A 22,376-nucleotide genomic window follows, 5' to 3' on the forward strand; every position below is an offset into this window, starting at 1 on the left:
GAGTTTGTCTGATTTAAACCGTGGGCCGCTGACCAAATGACAGGTGTATCATTCTGCTGCCTGTCATCGTCTTCATAAATAAGCTCCTCTCCCATCTCCTGAACCACTGTCATCTGGTATAAGGATGGATCGCTGAGTTAACTGCTGGTTTTTTCTCTTTTAATTAGTCTAACAAAACTTTATATTGCTTAAACAAGTTAACTTAGCCATTTCTTCATTCAGAAATCCACTTTAAAATCATTGGAAAAACTGAAAGAATAAGTTATTTCTCAGAATTTACATCCATACATCACTGTGCAAAAGTATTCAAACTTCTAATTGTTTTTTCCGCTTCTATCATATTACAACCACAAACTTCAAAAACCACAGTTTTTTCCTATTTTTAGATTTTAACAAAGAAAACACATAATTCTATATAAAAACAGGATGGATGCATTTTCTTCATTTTCTTTTAATAAAACCTAATAACATAAAAAGTAAAATATCACTCTTAATTTTAGTGTAATTCAGATGTGCAAATTCAAATGTAATTATTCCATGAGAAAACTGGAAAACTACTAAATCTAATAATATTTGCTTCTTTATATTTTTACTATGAAGTTATGTAGAGCCATTGCAGAACGTCCACAGAGACACTTGCGACTCTGGAGCCTCAGCCAGTGTGTCTGCTGGACATTAACGTGATCACTGCCTCACATCTTCTCCAATCGGATCGCCCTGCATTTAGCTTCATCCATCTTCCTTTCTGCACTGACCACCTCCAGTGTCCCTGTTGAAGAAAGGATTCCCACAGCGGGATGCAGTAACCATGTTTGAAAGTAGCAAAACAAGGACATTTGTTTTGAGTCGTTGAAGTCACTAAAGATTATAAAGAGCAACTATTTAAACCTATAGAGTTATGAAACTTTGACTTCGCATTTATAGGGATCCACTCTGTCAAATGAGGGTTAGAAACTGAACAGGGTAGTAATTGTTATTTCTATAAGCGACCTCAGGGGGGCAGCAACCCTCCCTCATTGACGACTGTAAAAGCCTCTGTCTGCAGAAGAAGAACTGAATAGTAATGGCTCCCTTCCTGGGTTATGGTAATTGGAACAGCTACTAAACTTTCTTTAAGGTAGTTAAGGGTTGAACCTGAAGTTAGATGACATGTTTGTTGTTGTTGTGTTTTATGGGAATTGGGAAGAACTGACAGCAGCAGATTATTTAATTTCAAAGTAAGCAGTTCTTGATGTCAAGATTTTTCACCTTTGCCCCCTTCAGCCCTGAGTTTTGGTCTTATCTGCTTTTCTGAAATGTTTTGACCTTGCATTGACATCCAATGATTTTGGGATTATCTATTAAGGTAAAAAATAATGGAATGTTGTTTAATCATAAGTCTTAAAAATCAATTGAAATACATTGCATGTACAGTAGGTATGAAAATGTAGTATAAATAAACAGGGTCATTTGTTCCTGGGAAGGCTTTTTAATTTCTTTGTTTTTCTCAAAGGTCCTATCAAAGAAATTTATTTCACAAACATCTTCGACAAACCATATTTTTAGGCATTAGTTCTTCATTGTTTCTCTTTTAAAAATTGTAAGAAATGTTTGCATCCCTTTTTTGAAATTATTTACCCAAGATCAGCGGGCTTACACAATTAGTTGTAGCCTTGAATCTTAAGGTTGAGAACCAAGCCAATAAATCACATTGATGAAGGACTGAAGGAACCCGGGGACTGTACGGCACAGGAAGGAAGTGAATATGAAGCGTGGTTCTGGGTACTGAAGTTGAAATGTTAGAAATCTTAACACGAAGCATAAATTAATCTGCCATGTATACAACTTAAACAAAGTCTACAAATAAAACAGGGAAAACACTGGCAATGGGAATCGAGGTAAATAGAATATAAAAAATAGGAATACACTGAATAGAAAACCAAAAAAGAACTTGAATCCCTAATAATCATAGCTACAGAAACCTGCTCAACAGGATATTGCTAATTTCCATTAAGAGATGATACTTGAATAATTCTGACAGGAGTGGCAATAAAATGGACAGTTTAATATCCTTGACACTTTTGTGAAGCTGATACAATTTTCAGTAATTGTTAGAGCTGAGCATTTCTACTGGTTGAGCCTTTGGGAATTAATGTCCAGTTATTTTTTCTACATATTTAGCCATGTATTGACGGTGAAGTGCTCTTCTGAAAGCAGGTTCATCCTAAAGGAGAAGGTTGTCGCTGTGGGGACCGTCCCTGCTTCTGTCCATTTATCTGCATGCCTGTTGCTGCCCTCAATGTTAATTCCAGATACTGAAATACAATCACAGCAATGGGGAAAGTAAACGTTAACTGAAGAGAGACTGAAATGACAGCATGCGCCGTCTGATCCCTGGCTAAATAGAGGTCAGCAATAAATCAAGGCCGTCCGGGAAGAACTGTTAAGACCAGAGAGAGACAAAGAAAAATAGAGGAAGGCGATAGAGAATCTTTTAAAACCAGATCAGTTTGTATGCAACCGCAAACTTTTTTGGGGGGTGTATTGTGCATTGACAATTCTCACAACTGTATTCATAAATGGTGTGACATGTATTCATAAGTGTCAGCTTCTGAGTGAAGAAGATTACGGAGCGATCTTCTTTGCTTTAAGTAATCTGCTCTGTAGGGAGCCCGCAGTTTGCAGTGTCTTCTGCTTTTACTTGTCTGCGCACAATCTGTAAGCTCCTACAATTGTTCTTACTTTTAAAAGACGTTCATAATTCCTGCTTTTCTTCTTTTCATGTCTTTGGTGCTTTTCAGTGTCTCTCTACTTGATTAGCTGTTGGAGCCAACAGTGGCAGTCACATTTTTAGCACAGTCTGCTGCACTCCTACACAAGTTCATTCAGTTATCGCAAAGCCACATTTTTTTTTTCTTTCTCCCTGCAGCTCTGCAGCCGTGCACTTAGTGCTGCGAGATGTAAGATTGGGCCTGTTCCCCTCTCGTGAATAGCAGGTGGACAGTCTGTCAGCTCACAGCCATGCCTGCTTTGCTTGGTGTGTGTCCAACTGTGTGGTTAGCAGGTTCAGTCAGCACATTTTCTACTTGTGCTTCCAAGCAAATAAGGTTCAAATGTGATTCAGCCAACTCTGTGATTCATAAAGTCACAAATCCGATTTTTCGGTGCTGAATAATAATAGTTAGACTAGTGAAGTAATGCTTTGTTTGTGGATTTGTTCTCTTGGATGCAAACTGTTGTGTGTTTTTCCTATTTATTATTCATAGAGAATCTGGCAAAGACATTTTATATGATATTATAACAAATAGTGCAGCTTGTTGTGCCAATCCGTCACTGTAGGAGTGTTTGGTGGAGTGTGAAAAGGTGATAAGTTGTAGAAAGTAGTAGATGTAGCTATAATTGGCGGAGATTTGGGAAAAGCAGTGATTGCAGAAGAGTTTAAAATTAGAATCATGAAATCTGTAATGGCCAGTCCTAAAGCAGACAGGATTAGATTCGATGGCAGGCAACTATCACCATTTGCAGATCACATTCCAATTTATTCACACCTATATCATTTGGGATAGATATAGAGGCAAGGGAAATTTAACATTTGTCTCACATTTTAAGGCGAAAGGATTACCAGAGTCAGCCTTGCTGCACACAAACCTTGAAACGTAATCATTTCCACACAAATAAATTCCGCAAACGTTAAGAAATATTATGAAACACGAGAATTTGTGCATAAAGTCTACTTCTGTTTAACAGGTGGAAACACAAGAAGTCATAAGAGGATACATGCAATACAACTACAAGTCAAAAAACTAGAACATTGTGAAAATGTTCAATATTTTTTCCAAATATTATACAGATTTATTAAACAGACTAAATTAGGGCACTTATTTTTGTTTTTATTTTGATAACTATAATTTGTATATAATGAAATTCCAAAATTTAGCTCTTTAGAAATTTACCAAGCAATACTTATAGCATTTTTACATAATTTAGTCATAATTTAGTCTAGGTCATAGATTTGTGCAGCTGCAATTTCTTGGGTCAAAAGATGCAAAGCTGATCTAGTGTAAATAGCAAAGTTGTAACACTATGAATAGTGTTTACAAGAGACGAAGCAAAACAAAAAAGTTTTTGACAAAAAGTGAACCCAATCTTTTTAATTTATATCCAACTACATCTAACTTCATAGCATTTGAAACGTCACTGAAAATCTGAAGCCGGTTTATTTGCCCTGCAGATTGTGTCCATCTTCTACAATATTCAGTTAATTAAACAAGACAACATAATTGCGGAGTCACTAAACACATTGGCTTTAAAAGGTTTGCGGTTATTTTTTCAAATAAAATCCGTCTTTTGATAAGTAGTTGGTTCTGTAATACATCAGCTCTATTATCAGTTTTTGCTTTTGATTCAGTTCTTTCCGTCTTTCACATTCTCTTTCACCTTTCGACGCTCCAAATTCCCCACAGGTCCACTAAACCTGCACCTTAACCCACAGCAGAGCTGTGAGACGGCTGCAGGACAGAGGTGAGCAGAAGGCCACAGGGGCTTTAAAGGAGCAGGGAGACCTCTGACCAGGCTGCTGCTGCCGCCTGACAGTCAGAAAACGTCTCACTAACACTAAGTTATGACCATGCAGCTTCCAAAAGACTGTTTGTGAGTTAATGTATCACAATACGGCAAAGCAGCCTTCTTTTTGCTTAAATTTTTGAAACTAATAATTTAAAAATGATGTAGAATAATAAAGTACTATAACAAACAATTGTGTGGTGGGACTTATTATATCTTTTTCACGTGTTTGACTTTTATGATGATCTTTTCCACAAGTTTAATGTTGAACATAAACAAAGAAACAAAAAACAACAACAATCAAACTGTGTGAGAATAAATGGCAGCAAATCGTTTGCTTTAGCTGACCAGACTGTTTACAGATGTTGTCGGGTGTAATGTGAAGGACATGAATTACCTAGATTATCAGTTCAGAGGTAAAACACTAACATTATGACTAGCTTCAGCTGACACGCTCGCCACCCTGCACACAATAAAAGTTGGGAATAGTTTTGTGAGCTGTGAATAGCTGTAATTACCAACCTTCTAATCATCTGCTTACCAGTTGGATCGGCAGGCGTACAGGCTTTGCACATCTAACAATGCCCAGGAGATCCAGCCTCTTATTTCCTAACCTTTCGGTGCATAAGCCTTTTTACCCACACAGTCACTGAATCTGTAGCTGTAAATCTATGCATGATATCAACTGGTTTCTGTTGTCATTTGTCACGGCATAAGAAAGAATCTTCAATACGCGATGCCTTTTACATGCAATGTGCAATTTGTATTTCCAATACAAACATAAATGCATTGTATTGGGAATTGTTTTCCTAATAAATGAAAAATTGATCAGCACAAATGAGAAATGAATGCATTTATTTTCTGCATTCCTAAGTTAAAAACTTTGAAGCTCAAACAGCTTCAAGTCTCTTCGATTTGCTTCTACCAACATCTTATTGAAATTGTTCAAGATTGTTGTCCTGTTGAAAGATAACCTTTGACCCCATCTCAAGTCTTTTGAAGCTGTAACAGGTTTACTCCCCTGTGTTTAGCTCAGTTTGTCTCCCCGTTGATTCTGACTGTCCCTGCTGCATCAAACAGATGTTATGGTGATGTTGTGTTTAAGAAGATGTTCTCTGTTAGCTACTTCACACCTTTAGCATTTTACTTGATGGACAAAAAGTTTAATTTTGATCTCAACTTGTGGCAGACATGAATTTGGGTCACTTACTTTCTTCATAATAGTCTTTCATTCAAACCTTATGACAAAGAGATGTGGATGGATTATCTTACCTGCAGTGTGCATCTCTGCAGCTCCCCCAGAGCTCTGCTTTGTCCGCGGAAGATGGATTGAACTGCTCTCTGCAAGATGTTCCAAGCTACTTTCTTACCGTTTGTTGGCATCTTCCTTGGTCTCCATGTTTGTTCACAAATGTTTCCTAACAAACCTCTGAGACCTTTTCGGATGTCAAATTAAAGGGGCTGAATACAGATGTAAGCAGCTTTGTTGGAACAATTTTGAAAAGCATTTATCATTTCCACTTGTCTGTCTCTGTGTTTGCCTATAACGCCTCAGTCAAACCTGTAAGGCAGCAGAAAACAAAAAATTGTCATCATCCGTCTCTGGGACATGATTTCTTGCCGTCTCTCTTTCAACTGCTGCCTTTAGCAGCTGGCCGGTTCAAACCGGCAGACACACAGGGAGACAGCAGACAGACGGCTCTGTTTGGAAAGTTGCTCTTTGAAACAGATACTTATTCATTTTAATGTTGGAAAAATCTGTAGCTCTAGGCTTTAGATCTTGTTGTGCCACAGGTGGAATGTTTAATATGATGCAGTCATCAAATTTATCAAACCAGCACCAGTCTTTAGTTGGAGCAGGATGATAAATAGAACCTGCTTCACGTTTATTGTAGCAGAGATGTTGGAAAACAGTTTGAATGACTTTATTGTAGTTAGTACTAGCTAAATAATCTACATTAACTCCCCTGTCTTTAGTCTAATCCCTAGTGCGTATTGCTCTGAGCAAAAAGCAAAGTAATAACTCACATTCCCTCCAGTCAGCATTCTCTTTTATAGCTTTTCTTCACTTGCACATAAATCTCATTGTCAGCATGTTTTGGATTGTTCTCCGTTATTTCTGTAGAGCAGAACGTTATCTATGACACAACCTTAAGTGGATCCAGTCAGTTTCAGGATGTAATTCTGAGAGGGATGACGAGATAAGCTTTATTGAATTATAAAGCATGAAGTAATTCTGTGTGTGTTTCTTAGATTGTGGAGGCATAAATTATAAAGACCAGATAAATGCTTGATACTGTAAATCAACGTAAAATCAAAATAAGGGGCAAGGATATAATCTCCTAGGCAAGCAATATTTTTATTTTCTCTGTAAATCTATTCTTCCTTCTGTCTTTCTCTCAGTCCTTTTTTTCCTTCTTTCTTTCCTTCCAATCTTCCTTGATAAATGCAGAAATAGATATTTGGGAAAATGTGGAATTTTAAAAGAAAAGACGTAAAAGAACCCTGAGCTACTGCAGTGATGTAATGGAAGTCCCACAGTTTTAATCTGATTTGTTAAATAAATACCGTTCTAAATATTGTAATCGATAATAGATAATAAATGGGTATTACATTTTGACTGAATGTGTTTAGTTTTTAAATGTAAAACTTTTCAAGACAGTGAGCACTAATTGTATTTGAATTTTAAACGTGTGCCTTTAAATCTAAATTCAACAATAGTGACTAATTTGAGTTAATTGATTTTTTTATTTTTCTTAAAATGTGATAATGTATAATTGTTTAGTTTCAAATAATTATGCCTTCTGTTTTCTATTTTGTCTGTGTATTTTATTCTAAGTTTGACTTTATGAACCTGCTGTTTTTTCTTGGGTTTTTTTTGTTTTTATTTTAGCAGATCTGTTTGTGTGCCACACCGCGGCCATTGCAGATATTGTGATCCTGGTAGACGGCTCATGGAGTATTGGCCGGATCAACTTCAAGCTGGTCCGTATGTTTTTGGAAAACCTGGTCAATGCTTTTGACATTGGCATTGATAAGACCAGGATAGGTGGGTCCCATTTATTATTTTTCTTAGAGATTTAGAAGCTGCATGAACCTCTGCATTGTCTCTTTTTTACAAGTGCAGATTACATTTTTTGTGTGTGTTTTGTTTGCTTCTGATTTTAAACCCTCTATATCAAGATCTTCAAACCCAGAGCCAGACAGGCAAATTTTAGACGTGTCTCTGCTTCAGCACATCTGAGTCAAATAATCGGGTCATCAGTACAAATCTGGAAAAAATTAATGCATACCGAAGAGCTGATTCAGCCATTTGATTCAGGTGTGTTGAACCAAGAACACATCTAAAAGTTGTAGGCCTGAATTTCAGGACTCCAGCTCTGTATCATTATTGGCACCCCTGGTCAATATCTGCTTAAATAAAGCAGCATAATATTAGACTAACAAAGTGACGTTTGAAAATTTGTCTCTCTTACCTTCTTTTTCTTACTGTTTTTCAAGTTATTCGTGGCTCTTCATCCAGCCTTGTTTCTCATAGGATGAACTGTTTTGTATTTTTTAGTTCTTACTCTGAGTGTAATAACTTGTTAGCAAGTAGCTAACAAGTAGCTTGCAGTTTGTTGCTAGTTGCTACTTGTTAGCAAGTAGTTATTTGCTGTCAAAAGTAGACAAGTAGCAACTTTTGTTAGCCTTTTCTGACTTATGATGATCAACACAAAACTGCTTTACTTAATTGGCATGTTTCCTCGTCTTTCTCATGCTAAAGAAAGGCTTTAGCAGGAAATTCTGCAGTATAATTTCTTTTATAAATTACTGAATTAGTAGTTAAATATTCCAATAAAATGACAAAATATGCTTCCTACATATCTTTTGCTAATAGATGTGTAGGGTTCTGTAAACCAGTGATTGGGTTTACAGTAGCTGCTGTTGTCTGTTTCCAGGCCTGGCCCAGTACAGCGGAGATCCCAGGATAGAATGGCATCTGAATACTTACTCTACAAAAGAAGCCGTCATTGATGCAGTGAAGAACTTACCATATAAAGGAGGAAACACTCTCACAGGTACTGCTTAGTAATTAAATTACTACTGGGATCTGCTTCAAAAGTGCCCTTCTGGTCTGTTTCATTGAGATTTTAATCTGTATGTTCCCATTTTTACTTTAAAGTCTTAACAAAAAAACTTTCACAGCACACATGCAAATATCATCTCTTCCTTGATTTAGTTATTTGTATGGGAGATTTTTTTTCTATTATTTACAACAGCATTTGCCAGTGAACCTTTTTTATTCACTTCTGTTTCTTATCTCCTCCCATTTTTTTTATCTCTTTAACACTCTCAACAGGGCTTGCATTGAATTTTGTCTCAGACTACTGTTTCAAGCCTGAATCTGGCTCTCGAGTCGGTGTACCAAAGATAGGGATTCTGATCACAGATGGAAAATCCCAGGACGACGTTGTACCCCCAGCAGAGAGCCTGCGAAAAGCTGGCGTTGAGCTGTTTGCTATTGGTGAGAACAATTCTGCCACAGCTTGTCTACGACCCCTTTTCTGCTCCTCTAAATTGAGATTTTATTTTTTCAAACATTACTGACCTGCTGTGCTAAAGTTTATTCATCAAGACGGTGTCCGTTAGGGCTAAAACAATCAGACTCGAAAAGTCAAGCATTGCTTCTGCAGTTGACTCTTTTCCACCAATGACATGTCCTTTACTCTCGTAGGTGTAAAGAATGCTGATGAGATCGAGCTGCGGTCCATCGCCTCAGAGCCGCATCACACTCATGTCTACAATGTAGCTGACTTCAACATTATGAGTTCGATAGTCGAGGGACTGACAAAGACGGTGTGTGAACAAGTGGAGCTGCAAGACAAAGACATCAAGCAGAGTAAGGAAAAGGAATGAAAGGCAGAGAGCCTGCAGAGACCACAGATAAGGGATTTTGTGGTGGCATCCAGAATAATAACATCACCTTACATAACCATTAATCCCAAATATACGAAGGTCAAAGCAAAGCCAGACAAGTTTATCAGTGTGGGCAGCTGAAGTTAATTTGAATCACTTCACAAAGAGACAAAATGTAAGGACAAATCACATTAATAACTAGAAATGATCAAGAATAAAGATAAAATACGCACCACATTAAAAGAAAGAGTTTGATGCAGATGTAGCATAAATATGATATGTAGATAGGATCCTTGATCCTTTTGCATAAACTGCAGTAAACTGTAAATTGTTTCGTCCTCATTTAAAGGGCCCAACAGATTCTGCACAACTCAGGTTTATTGTACAGGGGAAGAGCACAGAAACCGAATGGTATTTTTTCTGATTCTGCACCTAGATATGCTTGCATTGCTGGAAAGGCAGTGAAATAATTTTTTCATCCTAAGAACTCTTTGTAAAATGCACAAGTGCAGAAAATAAATGGGACGTATTTTCTCTTTACTGCAGGTATTAAAACGAACAAATTTCTGTAAACTTCTGGGTACTAGAATTGTCTGACCATAAATGCCTCACCATTGCCTAAAGCACTGAATGTCGTGCATTATTTTTTCATTCTTCCACCTTGTCTTTATGTTTACATATATATTGTGTTCAGAATTTACACCAGAGAAAATGGAAATGCCGCTCAACCTGGAAACCTCAGAGGTCACGGCTCAGAGCTTTCGGGTCTCATGGAGTCCGGCAGCCGGAAACGTAGAGATGTACAGAGTGGTTTACCATCCGGCTCAGGGAGGAGAACCTCAGGAGGTAAATGCCACGTTGCTTTATGAGAACATCACTATATATAATGAGTTATCTTTATGTTGTGTTGCTGCAATTTAGAAATTGCTGCCTCATTGCAGACTCTTGGATAGTGTGAAGCTCTGTCTTGTCTTGTAATCTGTGGATGTAGCATATGTGGAAGTGGAAGGAGAAACCTTTAGAAACGCTGCTGGTAGAGTGAGGACGGGCACTGCGCTCTTTTGTTTTTCTCTGACATGTTGATGGTGTTCCTCATTGGTACCTCTTGTATCTCTCCATTTACATTAACCTGTTTGTCAGTACAGACTGTGAGTGCACACACAAACTGATAGTCCTGTACATGCGGGCGCTTGTTTGCTCCCTGAGCAAAATTTAGTACATCCAATAGACAATAGTGTTTTCTGTCTAAACCTTGTCAAAGGGTGAAATGATGTCCTCTGACTGTGGTAGTAAGTTTTTGTTTTGTTTTTAGTTTTATCAAATGCATAAACTGAGAATGACTTTCATTGTTTTTGTTTAGGCTAATGTTTAGGTGATGCACTGATGTAAAAATTTGAGCTGGTATTGATATCTAACATAAATATTGTTAGATCTTTATGTAATGCTGTAATTCCTCCTCATATAGTACATACTATCCCCTTCTTTCTGTTTTAATACATCAAATATGCCCTCCTCTGCTGTTTTCTGCCTACGCCTCCCCTTCCTCATTGCCTTTTCATTTCCATACTTTTGTCCCTTTCATCCACCTTTCCTGCTTTGACTCGTTCTCCTGCACACCAGGCTGTTGTGGCTGGCAGTGAGACTTCAGTGGTGTTACAGCATCTCAGCTCTCTCACTGAGTACCAGCTCGCCGTGTTTGCTGTGTACACGGACGAGGCAAGTGAAGCTCTGAGAGGATCAGAAACTACCTGTAAGTTTAGTTTTAGACATATGGAAAAAAAAAAAAGTCAACACCTTAGAAAAGAGATTAGTAACAAAGCCTATGGCAATGCAGATTTTGTTTTTAGGATCTTCTTTTGTCTTTTTGTAAAATTCAATTTAAAATGCATGCAAACTGTTGAATTTTATCTCATCTGAGTTTTGCAAAACCCTAAAGGTCTAATATTGCTTTCCTCTCTTACAGTAAGACTTGAATCGGAAAATAAACATTAATCTTTTTAACATTGTTCAATACCTGGTTTCAAATATTGTTTTATTCTTGTTCAGATGTCCTGCTTCTGTCTGTCCGTGTGTGCAGTGGCTCTCCCGTCAGTCACCAGCCTCCAGCTGTTCGATGCGACTCACAGCACAATGAAGGCCAGGTGGAGCCATGTGGATGGAGTCTCAGGCTTCATGCTGCTGTATGCTCCTATTACAGATGATGGAAATCTAAACAACGAGGTCGGCCAAGAAGCAAAAAGCTGAGAATGCAAAGTTTTTATAAATTCTCCAGCAAAGTTAACTTCTTTTTTTTATTTGTTTCCAAGTGTTGTCCTCAGATTAATGTAGCTGATGGCGTAAGAGAGGTGGAGCTGGTTGGCTTGACGCCTGACACTGAATACACCGTCACTGTTTATGCTATGTATGGAGAAGAAGCCAGTGACCCCAAAACAAATCAGGAAACAACACGTGAGTAAGGCATATGCCCGCTCAAGTAAACTGAGATTTATTTTGTTTTGTTTTGTTGGTTTAAGTTTGACCCCAGTGTGATCTCGGCATAACATTCTGGGCTTTGATTTAAAAGCTGAAAGCAACATCTAACTTAGTCTGCTGTGTGCGAAGTCTCATTAACAAAATATATGTTTCTGTCAGTCCCATAAATCGGAACAAAATCTATCCTAAGGGTAATTATTTAACATAATCACTGAGCCCTGAATGCATATTTTACCGAAAGGACTGAGAGGATTACAAAACGTTTTTTTTTTCTCAGAATCACAAAGTCAAGAATTCAATTGAAATTGAACGATTATATGAGACCAGGTTGCAAACAAAATCAATAATTAATCTATTAGTAAATACACATGTTTCAGTGAGTCAATAAATATAAAAACAGAACATAAATAAACGTAAAGTAGAAACTACTTAGAGAAGTTCTGAAGTGAATTGAGAATTGAGTTTCATTGGCTGAATAAAGTAATTTTAAAGAGTGTATATCAATGTGTGTGTCTCTCTCTCTCTCTCTCTCTCTCTCTCTTAAAGGTAAATTCAGGGTTTTTACACATAATTTGTTCTTACACTGAGTTTTAACCAAGTCAATCTAGATGTGATAAATTCGACTGGGGTTCTTCCTTGACGGTTCTGTGGCTCAGCACTGCGGCACGCACAAGCTGCCCCACCGTAATGTCATCAGGCATGGAGGAATTCATGCCACATTATCACCGCCAAAGATGAAAATAAACTATTATTCTTAAATCTTCTGGTTTTCATTTCGGAGGTTATACTTATAAAACATTAGAGGATGTTGCCAAGGGGCAGAAGTCGTCATGTATTAAGAACAAGGGTGCAAATGAGCAGAATTGGATCATTCCCAATCATACAAATTGTACAATAGCTTCATAGACATCAGCTTTGCATTTGTAGTTTGATAAATGCAGACTCATCTGCAGGCAGAAGATTAATTTTGAGTCCCTGTAATGTCATGATGAAGGTGTCTTCAACAGCCTTTGGTTGGTAAGCATGTAAAACATGTCAGATGTCTGTAATGCTGTTATATTTGCTTTATTTTTTGCCAGTACCTCTGAGCCCTCCCAGGAACCTCCAGTTTTCAGACATCACTCATAACTCTGCCCACATCAGCTGGGACTCACCGCCTGATGGGGTGAAAGGTTACCGCATCATGTGGGTCATGACAGACGGGCTGGTCACAAAGGAGGTGTGTTTGCTTCTCTCTGTTTATAATTTCAGAAACCCAAAGGCTGTTGGCGTCTAATTTATTCTTTTCAAATGTTCTTGATCCCTCGAGTCTTTTGTATTAAAATTACTTCTGTCATTTTACCTACCTTGATTGAATCTTTTAATTTTTGCTATATTAAAGTTATCATGCAGGTATTTGCTTTCTGCAGGCAAAGGTGGGCCCAGTGAATTCGTATGACCTCAGTGACCTGGCGTCCCTCATGGAGTACTCGGTGGCCATCTTTGCTTTGTACAATGAGGGCCAGTCAGAGCCACTGACTGATGGCTTCACAACCAGTAAGAAACCTTCACTGCGCATCACAACATATAGGCAATAAGTCATCACTGTTTTTGTAATCATTTATCCGTAGGATATGTTATATCAATCAATATTAAAACTAACTCATGTTACATGATAACCTGCCTCTATATACAATTATTTAAAATTCAAATTGCAAAGAGAAAAAAAAAAACTTATTTTTTTTAAGTTCTTTGCAAATGTAAGAAGAGTGATGTATTTTTGTATATAGCCCCCTATATGTATTTTTGTATATAGCCCCCTAATTCTATGGTTTGCAGAACCCCCTTCCACTGCTGGTCTTTTGGATTATTTGTCTACTGGCTTCGCACATTCAAAGCCTGAGATTTTATTCCAGTCATGCCAATGGTCAGTTTCTCTGTACGTTGTTCTGCTGGAAGCTGAACCTGCACCCCAGATTGAAGTGTTTTGCAGCCTCTTGCAGGTTTTCTTCCTGCACTGGGCTGTATTTAGCTCCGTCTATTTTCCTATCTGTTCCGACCATCTTTACTGAAAGAAACTGCATAACACTGCAGACATACTTGGGCAAAAAGTTACATTTTGTTCATCATTTTGGCCAAATATCTTTCTGTCACGTTTGCTTTTGTGATACATGGATTGTTACAAACTTTTAACAGGCCTTCTCACGGCTTTAATTCACCAATGACTCTCCTCTTGACATTTGTCCATAAAGGCAACATTTGTGAAGTGCACACAAATGTTGCATGTGAAATCCATTTACTAGTTATATAATTCGGAGACAATTGATTTCACTGGATGTTTTCTAGGGAATTAGATTGAAGGAGACTGAATAGAAATGCACCTCACGCTTTTCAGGATTTTATTTGTGCAAGGAAATGCAACTCTTCAGAAGGTTAAGTGATTTTAAGTGTTAGCTGTTTTTATTTATGTTGCAAAAGTTGTGCAATTTTTGGTTGTCATTTCAATCCACTGTCAAACAACATTTTCCGATTAACTTTTAAAAGTAAGAATCACAGATGTTTATATACCTTAAGTGACAATTTTTGTAATTGCTTCCACTACTAACAATTTCTGATGCTCTCTTGTTCTTAAAAAAATATTTTAAACTATTTGTAGAGGTTATTTTTCGTTTCTGTAGTTTTTGCTAATATTTCGTCATACTTTAATGACAGGTTAGTATGTTCCTATACAGTTGGATAACAAAATCTGATTATCTTTTGTTAGAGAATTAGTTCATCTAACTCCCCATAACAGATATTATCATATCATACAAAACATTTCTCCTAATTACCCATGCTATAAACGCTTAGTGCTTTAAGTATATTTATTTTTGCTATCTTTTTAATTGTTCACTTTATGGAGAGCGCAGGTTTTAATTTGCTGAGAAAAATTTGTCTCAGTTTACAACAAACAGCTTGATCAATATCATTAGAACGTTAACAATTTCTCTTATAATGCCAAATGGTGCTGGGTTTTATAACCCTTACTGGTCCTTCTGCCATCTTGGCTTCCTGCCAACCCCATTTACACTTCAGCATTATAGCTCAGTCACATAAAAAGGTAATTTTACTGTCCCTTACTATTTCATTTCACTAACGCATATTGATTTGTAGGAATATCCCTGTGAGCTACAAGCAGTTAGTCTTAAGTGCTGCATCAGCTCGAAAAATGTATGTGTGGCGAGCAACTACTAAAACATGCAGTCCTTTCAAGACCATATAGGATTTTATTTATCTACTAGCAAACTTTGTTTAATGGACCACGTTTATGAAAAGGGGTTTTATGTCCTGAAATGAATATGCAAGCACTTTAAAATTTGTGGAGTGGAGAAGTAGGTAATGGAGTGGACCAGGAAGATTAGAGTTCACATTAAGGAAGTGAAAAAATAACTCATGTAAGATGAGCATACAGAGCATAAAATTGATTTAACAAACATCTTCATATAACCTTGCAGCATTATGAACACAACATCATTGTAAACGGCAGCAGAAAGAGAACTTCACTGTTTGTTTCAGCTCCAGTTCCTGGTCCGCTGAATCTGCGCTCCAGTGACGTCAACGCTGGCAGCTTTAAAGTCAGCTGGGATCACTCGGCCACAGACATTGCTCTCTATAGACTCTCCTGGGCACCATTCTCTGGTGGTGATACAAAGGAGGTTAGTAAAAGTGAAATGTGTCCTTTTGAATTGTTTTGTGCTGAAATAAATGTGCTTTAAACTCGCTTTGCCTAAAATCCGATCCAGTACCTTGCACACTCCTTGAGAATGATTTGTGAAAACAGATATTTGATATATTTAGATGGCAGTAGAAACTGCCAGGACCGAGCCATTTACATGCGTTTTGTCAACAACGTGGTTGATTTAGTCCACTTCTCGTCTTATATGTAGATGAATAAGTGGCTTTGCTCCATATGCTTTGAGAGAGGGAAGTCTCTAGTCCAATGACTTACACAGAAGCTTAAGACCATTACTGGTAGTACAGCTAAAACCCCTGGCATGGTTGAATATGAAAGCTGAATAAAACCAGACATTAATGGCTCGGGTGTTTTATTACCACAATCTGGGGTTTCGAGACAGCTGCGAAGCAATGATAGAGCTCCGGGTTTGTGTGGATGTAGTGTGAGCTTGTGTGTGTAAATGTGTGTTTTGCTCAGAGTCATCAGAGCTGAAAATGCCACCCTGGGGAATTGAAGAGATAAGCTGGGGATACTGACAGCCTAAAGAGAAAGTGATACATGTGGTTTACTCTTTTTCTTGGTCACATTCTTAGCACACGCACACACACACACACACACACACGCATACATATGCACGCGCGCACACGCATGCGCGCACACACACACACCTACACACACACACACACACACCAATTAATAATAAACTGGGTGCAAAAGATAGTCACATAGCTGTAAGGCAGTACTCTCCAACCTTCCTTCCCTCTTTTGTGATGCTACAAAAACACTCCTCCACCCAAAACCCTTAAACCTGCATGGATGCTCATGCATGTGAATGTTGAAATTACCATTCAGTAATTTATTAACTATTTATAGAGTTCGTCCTCTATTCATGAAAAAATAAATGTTAGGTTCTTTGTCATTTGTAGCAGCAGCTGTTTTATTTCATTGCAGCAAAGAGTTAAAGATTATGATGTGTATAAAGAGACAATAATCCAATTATTAAGTAACAAGTTTGACTTTGAATTGAAGCCTCTATCTCCGATTCTATTTGCATCTTTTTATAGATAGAAACTTCAGTTCCTGTGAGGGTCCAGAGTGCATCAACTCTGGGCATCTTTGCGTTTTATTACTCCTTTTTATAGAGGAGTTTAGTCACGGTGGCCTCATCAAGCAGACGCCTCCATCATGGAGAGTCAGTTTTTGATAGAAGCGATATGGCTCACTGCCTAGGGCAGCTTCATGTCACAGGGTGATGCTAGGAAAAACAAAAAGAGAAAGATGTCATTTGTGCCCTGAACCAGCTTTCTGCTGCTTACTTGAATGTCCAGGAAATAGAGAATGAGGTTCCACCAGATTTGTGCTTCGTTATAATACTAACAACTGTGGTTGTGCTAAATGGCAATGAAGTTGATGTGTGGTTTAGAGGGACAAAATTCTTCAAGGATTATGGATGTATTTAATTATTTCTTGTTCAAGATATAAAATGCTTTGACTTCTAAGACCTGCTAAAATATTAAACAGTTTTTAAGAGTGGGCAGAAGGTGTGTTGTGTAAAATCTAATTTTGGGGCTTTTTGAGCTTTATATCATGTTATAATGTTAACCCTCATCAAAAACATACCAGAAGTGTTGCTTTCATTCTTTTATCCTTATTTGAGGAATCCTTGAATTTCCCCCATCTCCACCATTCAAGATGCCTAAAAGCTTGCTCTCACAAAGCTCCTCCTTGGAGCTGCGATCTCCAAGCTGAGACTCTGCCTTGCAGAGCTCCTCTACCCCACAGCTCCTACAGACTAGTGGCAGCAGCAATTACCTCATTGTAAGAACTACTTCTCAGCCCAGCGCTTCTGAAAACTATTGTGAATGGAATAATAAGAAGCATTATTGTTCTGACATTCTGAAGTTGGAGAGTTGGAAAGAGCAGGAGCTTCTTAAAGAGACGGTGGTCAATTTCAAGACATTAAATTGTGAAGTCAAATTGCTTTAAAGTTATGTCTGATTTATACATCATTTTTATAACAACTGAAGGTAACGTAGTGAGTTGATTGTGCTATAAAATGGCACTATGTGTCTAGAAAATACATACCATTTAGGTTAGCATACATATTCAAATCTACACTGATCACAGATTCTGTTTAACACAGTTCAGAGATGGAAAAACATTTACTTGCGGACAAAAAAATTGTGATTCGTTGTTTGCTCAGAATTATTGCTAAAATCTTATCTAATTCTTGTGAACCCAATGTTGAGTGCTGTCTCACCTCGTAAGCACAATTTATGGTGACGCACATATTTGAGGAGCTTTCTTAGTGTGCCATTAATGGAAGAACCACACTGCCAGCAATCCCTGTAGTGATTTGCAGAAGAGTGCAGAATGCTGGATGAAGATGAATGTAGCCGGGCTTTGGGCATAGTGTTCAGCTTGAAAGAGTGGATGTACATTTCTGGGTTGATAGTTAGAAATTAATAAGCAAATATCAGTTTGAGAAAAAAAATTTTTTTTAATTTAATATGATTATTTTTTAAATGTTATGGAATCTGGATGTTTACACCTGAAAATATTTTTTTAAATGTTAGCAAAATCCCACAAATTATTAATTGTCCTGTTTTGAGAGTCTGTTAAATAGTTTTATTCAGCAAGGGAGCTAAATTAAATATCTTGTACTGATGAAAATAAACTATTATATTTGAATGTCTGTTTTTTTATTATTATTATTTTATTGTAGGTGATATTGAGTGGACGTGAGAACAGATACATTCTCGCCGGTCTCAGTCCCTCCACTAAATATGAAGTCCTGTTAACGGCCATATTTGATGATGAATCTGAGAGCGACACAGTCTCCGTTATAGAAACCACATGTAAGTGTCAACAGATTCACTTTTAACATTTTAAATGAATCGACGTTTGTCTTCAAACTGCAAGACTCTTCTGCTTTGATTCTCATAGCTACTCCCTTCTCCACAATGTTTTGATGCAAAACTTTCAATTTATGAGCCAAAGTGTTTTGACATTCATCAAGACATTTGCGTTGTTGATTTTTGTCTCGTCTTAGCAGAAGGAAATCTATTTTTGCTAACAATGATTAGTTACAGGTTCCTCTCTAATTGGATTACTTATTGGCACAGGGCATTGTTTAGCAGTAACACGTTCTCTGATTTCTACTTTCTGTAATTCTCCAGTGGCTATAACAACGATTCATACCACAAAAACAAGTAAGTGCCAAAGGTGGAAATGTGTGTTATTGTAAAACATCATGAGTGGGAGCTTTTTAAATATATAAACGTCCAAGCACATCCAACAAGATGTGACTCACCGTGATGCACAATCTGTCCTAAAATCATTTAGATTAATTTTTTTTTTTTAGTTTAGCTATATATGACTGTATGAACTTTTCTTTTAATAATCCTCCCAGCACGTGTCCATGGGCTAAGGTTGCTGTTACTCTAGTGCCATTAAAAAAAATCAGAAGTAAGTTTTTGACTTGATTCATTGACTTATAGAAAGTAAATGAATCTGTTTGCAAACGAATATGTGCCACTCGTTTAATCCAATACAAAAGGTCAGAAGTGCCTTTAAATAACTTTTTTCCCTGTGAATAAAGTTTTTAACTAAGCATGAATCTGTAAGTTTTGTTTTTGCACTTGTCATTGTCATCGTCCATCCCTGCTTGTCAAAAAGCTTTTAAAAACGGCTGTTTTAATAATGCTGCTATGGACTTATATACAGTACAATTTATTTTATACTTAATGACTACTTAACTAATTCATGATTGTTTGAAATGTTAAGTGATTTGTGCATGCCTTTTGCTTTAAATGAGTTAAACAGATTTTCTCTGATGCCACAGTGACACGTCAGGCTGTGAAAAACCTTCACCTGAGTGATGAGACCACACAAAGCTTAGACGCATCCTGGGAGCTGGAAGACACTGATGTGGAGAGCTACAGGATTTCCTACACTGACCTCAGTGCAAACCAAGAGGAGGAAACTGTAAGTTATTAATGTTGTGAGCTGTCATCGATGCAGGACGATGTAGACAAAAACAGCATTTGTTGAGGCTGACCTGTGTTTCTTTTTGTATGTTTTGCACTCTTTCTGCTATTTGTGAGACCTTTCCAAATATGTGTAGGTTTCGTCCTTGTGGGCATTATCACACTGAACCCGATGCTGAATAATGATTCACAAGCATCGGGTTCAGTGTGACATTTCTCCTGGACAGTTCTGAACACCAAACACATGAAGCAGGCCACACTGAAGTAGCATCTAGAGGAAAACCGTTGTTATTTCAAACCTCCAGCCTCGTGGATTGCACTGCAGACATCACTGCTGGGTCATGCAGTGCAGCCAGAAAACTGATTAGACTTCTAGCGGCAGTCCACTCAGCCTCTTCTCCTGATCCCTCTGTCCCTCTGAAGAGCCCTTGAGCTCAGTGTCATGTACTGACCCTGATCACTAATGCACACCCAAACACGTCCGCACAGGCCTTCCTCCCCTTCTGTCCCCTTGCCTCCGTGTTTCTCTGATTCTCTCCCTCGTGACTTTTCTCTCTCTCCACCTCCCCCTTTCTCTCTTTTAATTTCCCGATGTGGTGTCAGAGCCACAGAAGATGGAGAGGCCAGGCCAAGCCAGAAGACAGCCCATTATCTTTTCTGTAGCCATTTACCTCAGTGGGAACACAGATGGAGGGCAGCTGAGAAAAGAGGAAAAACATAAGAACCATAAAACACCACTGGAAAGTAAAACAGTCATTAACATGAGAGAAATGGCTAAACCTGTCTGCTGAGAAATAAAGGACGTTTTAAACTGTAGCTGTAGCTGTAGCGTTTACTCTTTGTGTTATTGAGGATAATGAAAAAATTTGTACAGTGGACAGCTCCTGCACAGCAAATTTGGAAGTGTTCAGTCAACTCCTACAGAGTTGAATTCAACATTTTGAAAGTGTCTATATTGGTCCACTCTGGATGATGTAGAAATTACACTTTTGAAAGTGTTATTTGTGATATAGTTGAATCAACACTCACAGTAGTTGAAATTAAACACACATCAGTGTTAACTTACTCGACACTAGTGTATTTTGTCAAAAGTTAACACTGTGAACATGTCAATCTAACACAGAATGGTGTAAATTATATATTAACATAGAAATGTGAGTTTTGAAATACTACTGGCAGGGTGTGCTGTGGGGGCGCAGGGGTTAAACATAACCCACATATGGAGGCTCTAGTTTTCAATGCGGCTGTCGTGGGTTCGCTTCCCAGTCTTCCTTTTCTCTCATTACCCGCTTTTTTTGTCAATTTACCACCAATTAAAGCCTTTTTTTCTCCAGAAACTACTGGCCATCAATAATCCCCAAATTCATTTTAAAAGACATTAGATGCCACATTAGATGCTACAAAAACACTAGCACCAGTTGCAGTATGTAATCTACTTTTATTTCAAAACAACATCAAACAGCACTGGCAGCAATATACAACAAAGGTCATTTATTCATCGTACTTTGCACTGAAGGTGAAGTGTGCTTTGAAAGTTCATTGGAAGTAGCCATGGATGGTCTTGTGATCACTGATGGTGAAGTGTCTTTGGTGCTGCTCTTGTTTTCGCCAATATGAAGGAGGAAGACTTTCAGCCTGGAAGGAAAAACAGGAAATATAGCAGAAACACTAGGATAATAAATAAATATTTTAAAAAGAAGTGAACAAAAATAATCAGACTCACCTGTGTGTGTCACCGTTATATTCATTCAAATTACTCTGCCCACCCGGTTTACAAGATAAAGCATAAAAAAGTCAGAAATAATTACTAAAGAAATTAGTCGGCTTATAGAAAAAAAAATTGGACAGTATTAAAAGTCATGCCAACCTGTCTGAAGAAATGTGTTGAAGTCATCATAACAGGCTTCAGTCACCAACATGATACACTAACAAAGAAAAAACATTTAGGCAGTTTTTAGATGTGCCACAGGTACAAAATACCAGCTTCAAATGGCTCAATTGCCTCCGAACTGTGTAGATAAGTACTCCAGAGTCCTGCTATTCACCTAATTATTGTATTCAGGTGTGTTGCAGCAGCAGCACATCTAAATGTTGCAGGACAGTGGTCCTCCAGGACTGGAGTTTGACATCTGTGGCTTAGATCAAGGCAATGGTCCAGCACAGCCACTCCCCCATTTTGCAGTCTACAGCCAAAAACGTAAAGAAAACGACCTCCGCAGCTAAATGTTATCTCAATGGCCTCCAGATTTTTCTGACAATTTCAATGTTCGGTTAGGATAATAAATAGTCATACCGTGATATCCAAACAACTAAACGTACGTTAAGCGAACTATTTATATGAATTGATACTCTTGCGTAAACAGAAAAATAATGCCTCCATGAAAAATAGTCAAACACAATCATTTTAAAATGGAACTTACTTTGTTATAATAAGCTCCAGACAAGACACTGTACTGCTGCCTCCGCTCCTCAGGCAAACATGTGACGCGGTAGCGGAACAAGACTGCGTCGGCCGGGGGGCGGGGCTAATGACCGGGCCCAAATAATAAAGCTCATGATAATTTAACTTTACAACATGAACATGCCCGCAACAGCGGAACTAACAAGTTTCATCACCAGAGAGAGTGACTATATCATTTTGAAATCCGTCTGACATGAAGTACAACAATCCAAGAGAAGAACAGAAACATCAGGCTACTGGTCACTAATGATGAAACAACACAAATTCAAAACATGTTAACGTAGTCCGTAGAAATGCTCTAGCTAGTTTGCCATTTGTT

General features: G+C 37.9%; 1 protein-coding gene across 4 annotated transcripts in view; it reads left to right on the top strand.

Moving 5' to 3' along the window:
- Nucleotides 1–22,376, top strand: part of col14a1a (collagen, type XIV, alpha 1a) — a 122,162-nt gene that overhangs the window by 32,447 nt on the left and 67,339 nt on the right. For 2 of the 4 annotated variants that reach the window (XM_008432271.2, XM_008432274.2), the window contains 14 exons: nucleotides 7,436–7,591; nucleotides 8,484–8,603; nucleotides 8,885–9,049; nucleotides 9,260–9,424; nucleotides 10,136–10,287; nucleotides 11,062–11,191; nucleotides 11,519–11,661; nucleotides 11,748–11,889; nucleotides 12,993–13,132; nucleotides 13,323–13,449; nucleotides 15,448–15,587; nucleotides 18,333–18,465; nucleotides 18,787–18,819; nucleotides 19,452–19,594. In XM_008432271.2, the coding sequence (XP_008430493.1) occupies nucleotides 7,436–7,591; nucleotides 8,484–8,603; nucleotides 8,885–9,049; nucleotides 9,260–9,424; nucleotides 10,136–10,287; nucleotides 11,062–11,191; nucleotides 11,519–11,661; nucleotides 11,748–11,889; nucleotides 12,993–13,132; nucleotides 13,323–13,449; nucleotides 15,448–15,587; nucleotides 18,333–18,465; nucleotides 18,787–18,819; nucleotides 19,452–19,594 (1,889 nt within the window). The remainder of the gene's footprint in view (nucleotides 1–7,435; nucleotides 7,592–8,483; nucleotides 8,604–8,884; nucleotides 9,050–9,259; nucleotides 9,425–10,135; nucleotides 10,288–11,061; nucleotides 11,192–11,518; nucleotides 11,662–11,747; nucleotides 11,890–12,992; nucleotides 13,133–13,322; nucleotides 13,450–15,447; nucleotides 15,588–18,332; nucleotides 18,466–18,786; nucleotides 18,820–19,451; nucleotides 19,595–22,376) is intronic. The other 2 variants (XM_008432272.2, XM_008432273.2) reach the window with 2 other exon arrangements.

The sequence above is a fragment of the Poecilia reticulata genome, linkage group LG16, assembly GCF_000633615.1.
Source record: "Poecilia reticulata strain Guanapo linkage group LG16, Guppy_female_1.0+MT, whole genome shotgun sequence".
NCBI lineage: Eukaryota > Metazoa > Chordata > Actinopteri > Cyprinodontiformes > Poeciliidae > Poecilia > Poecilia reticulata.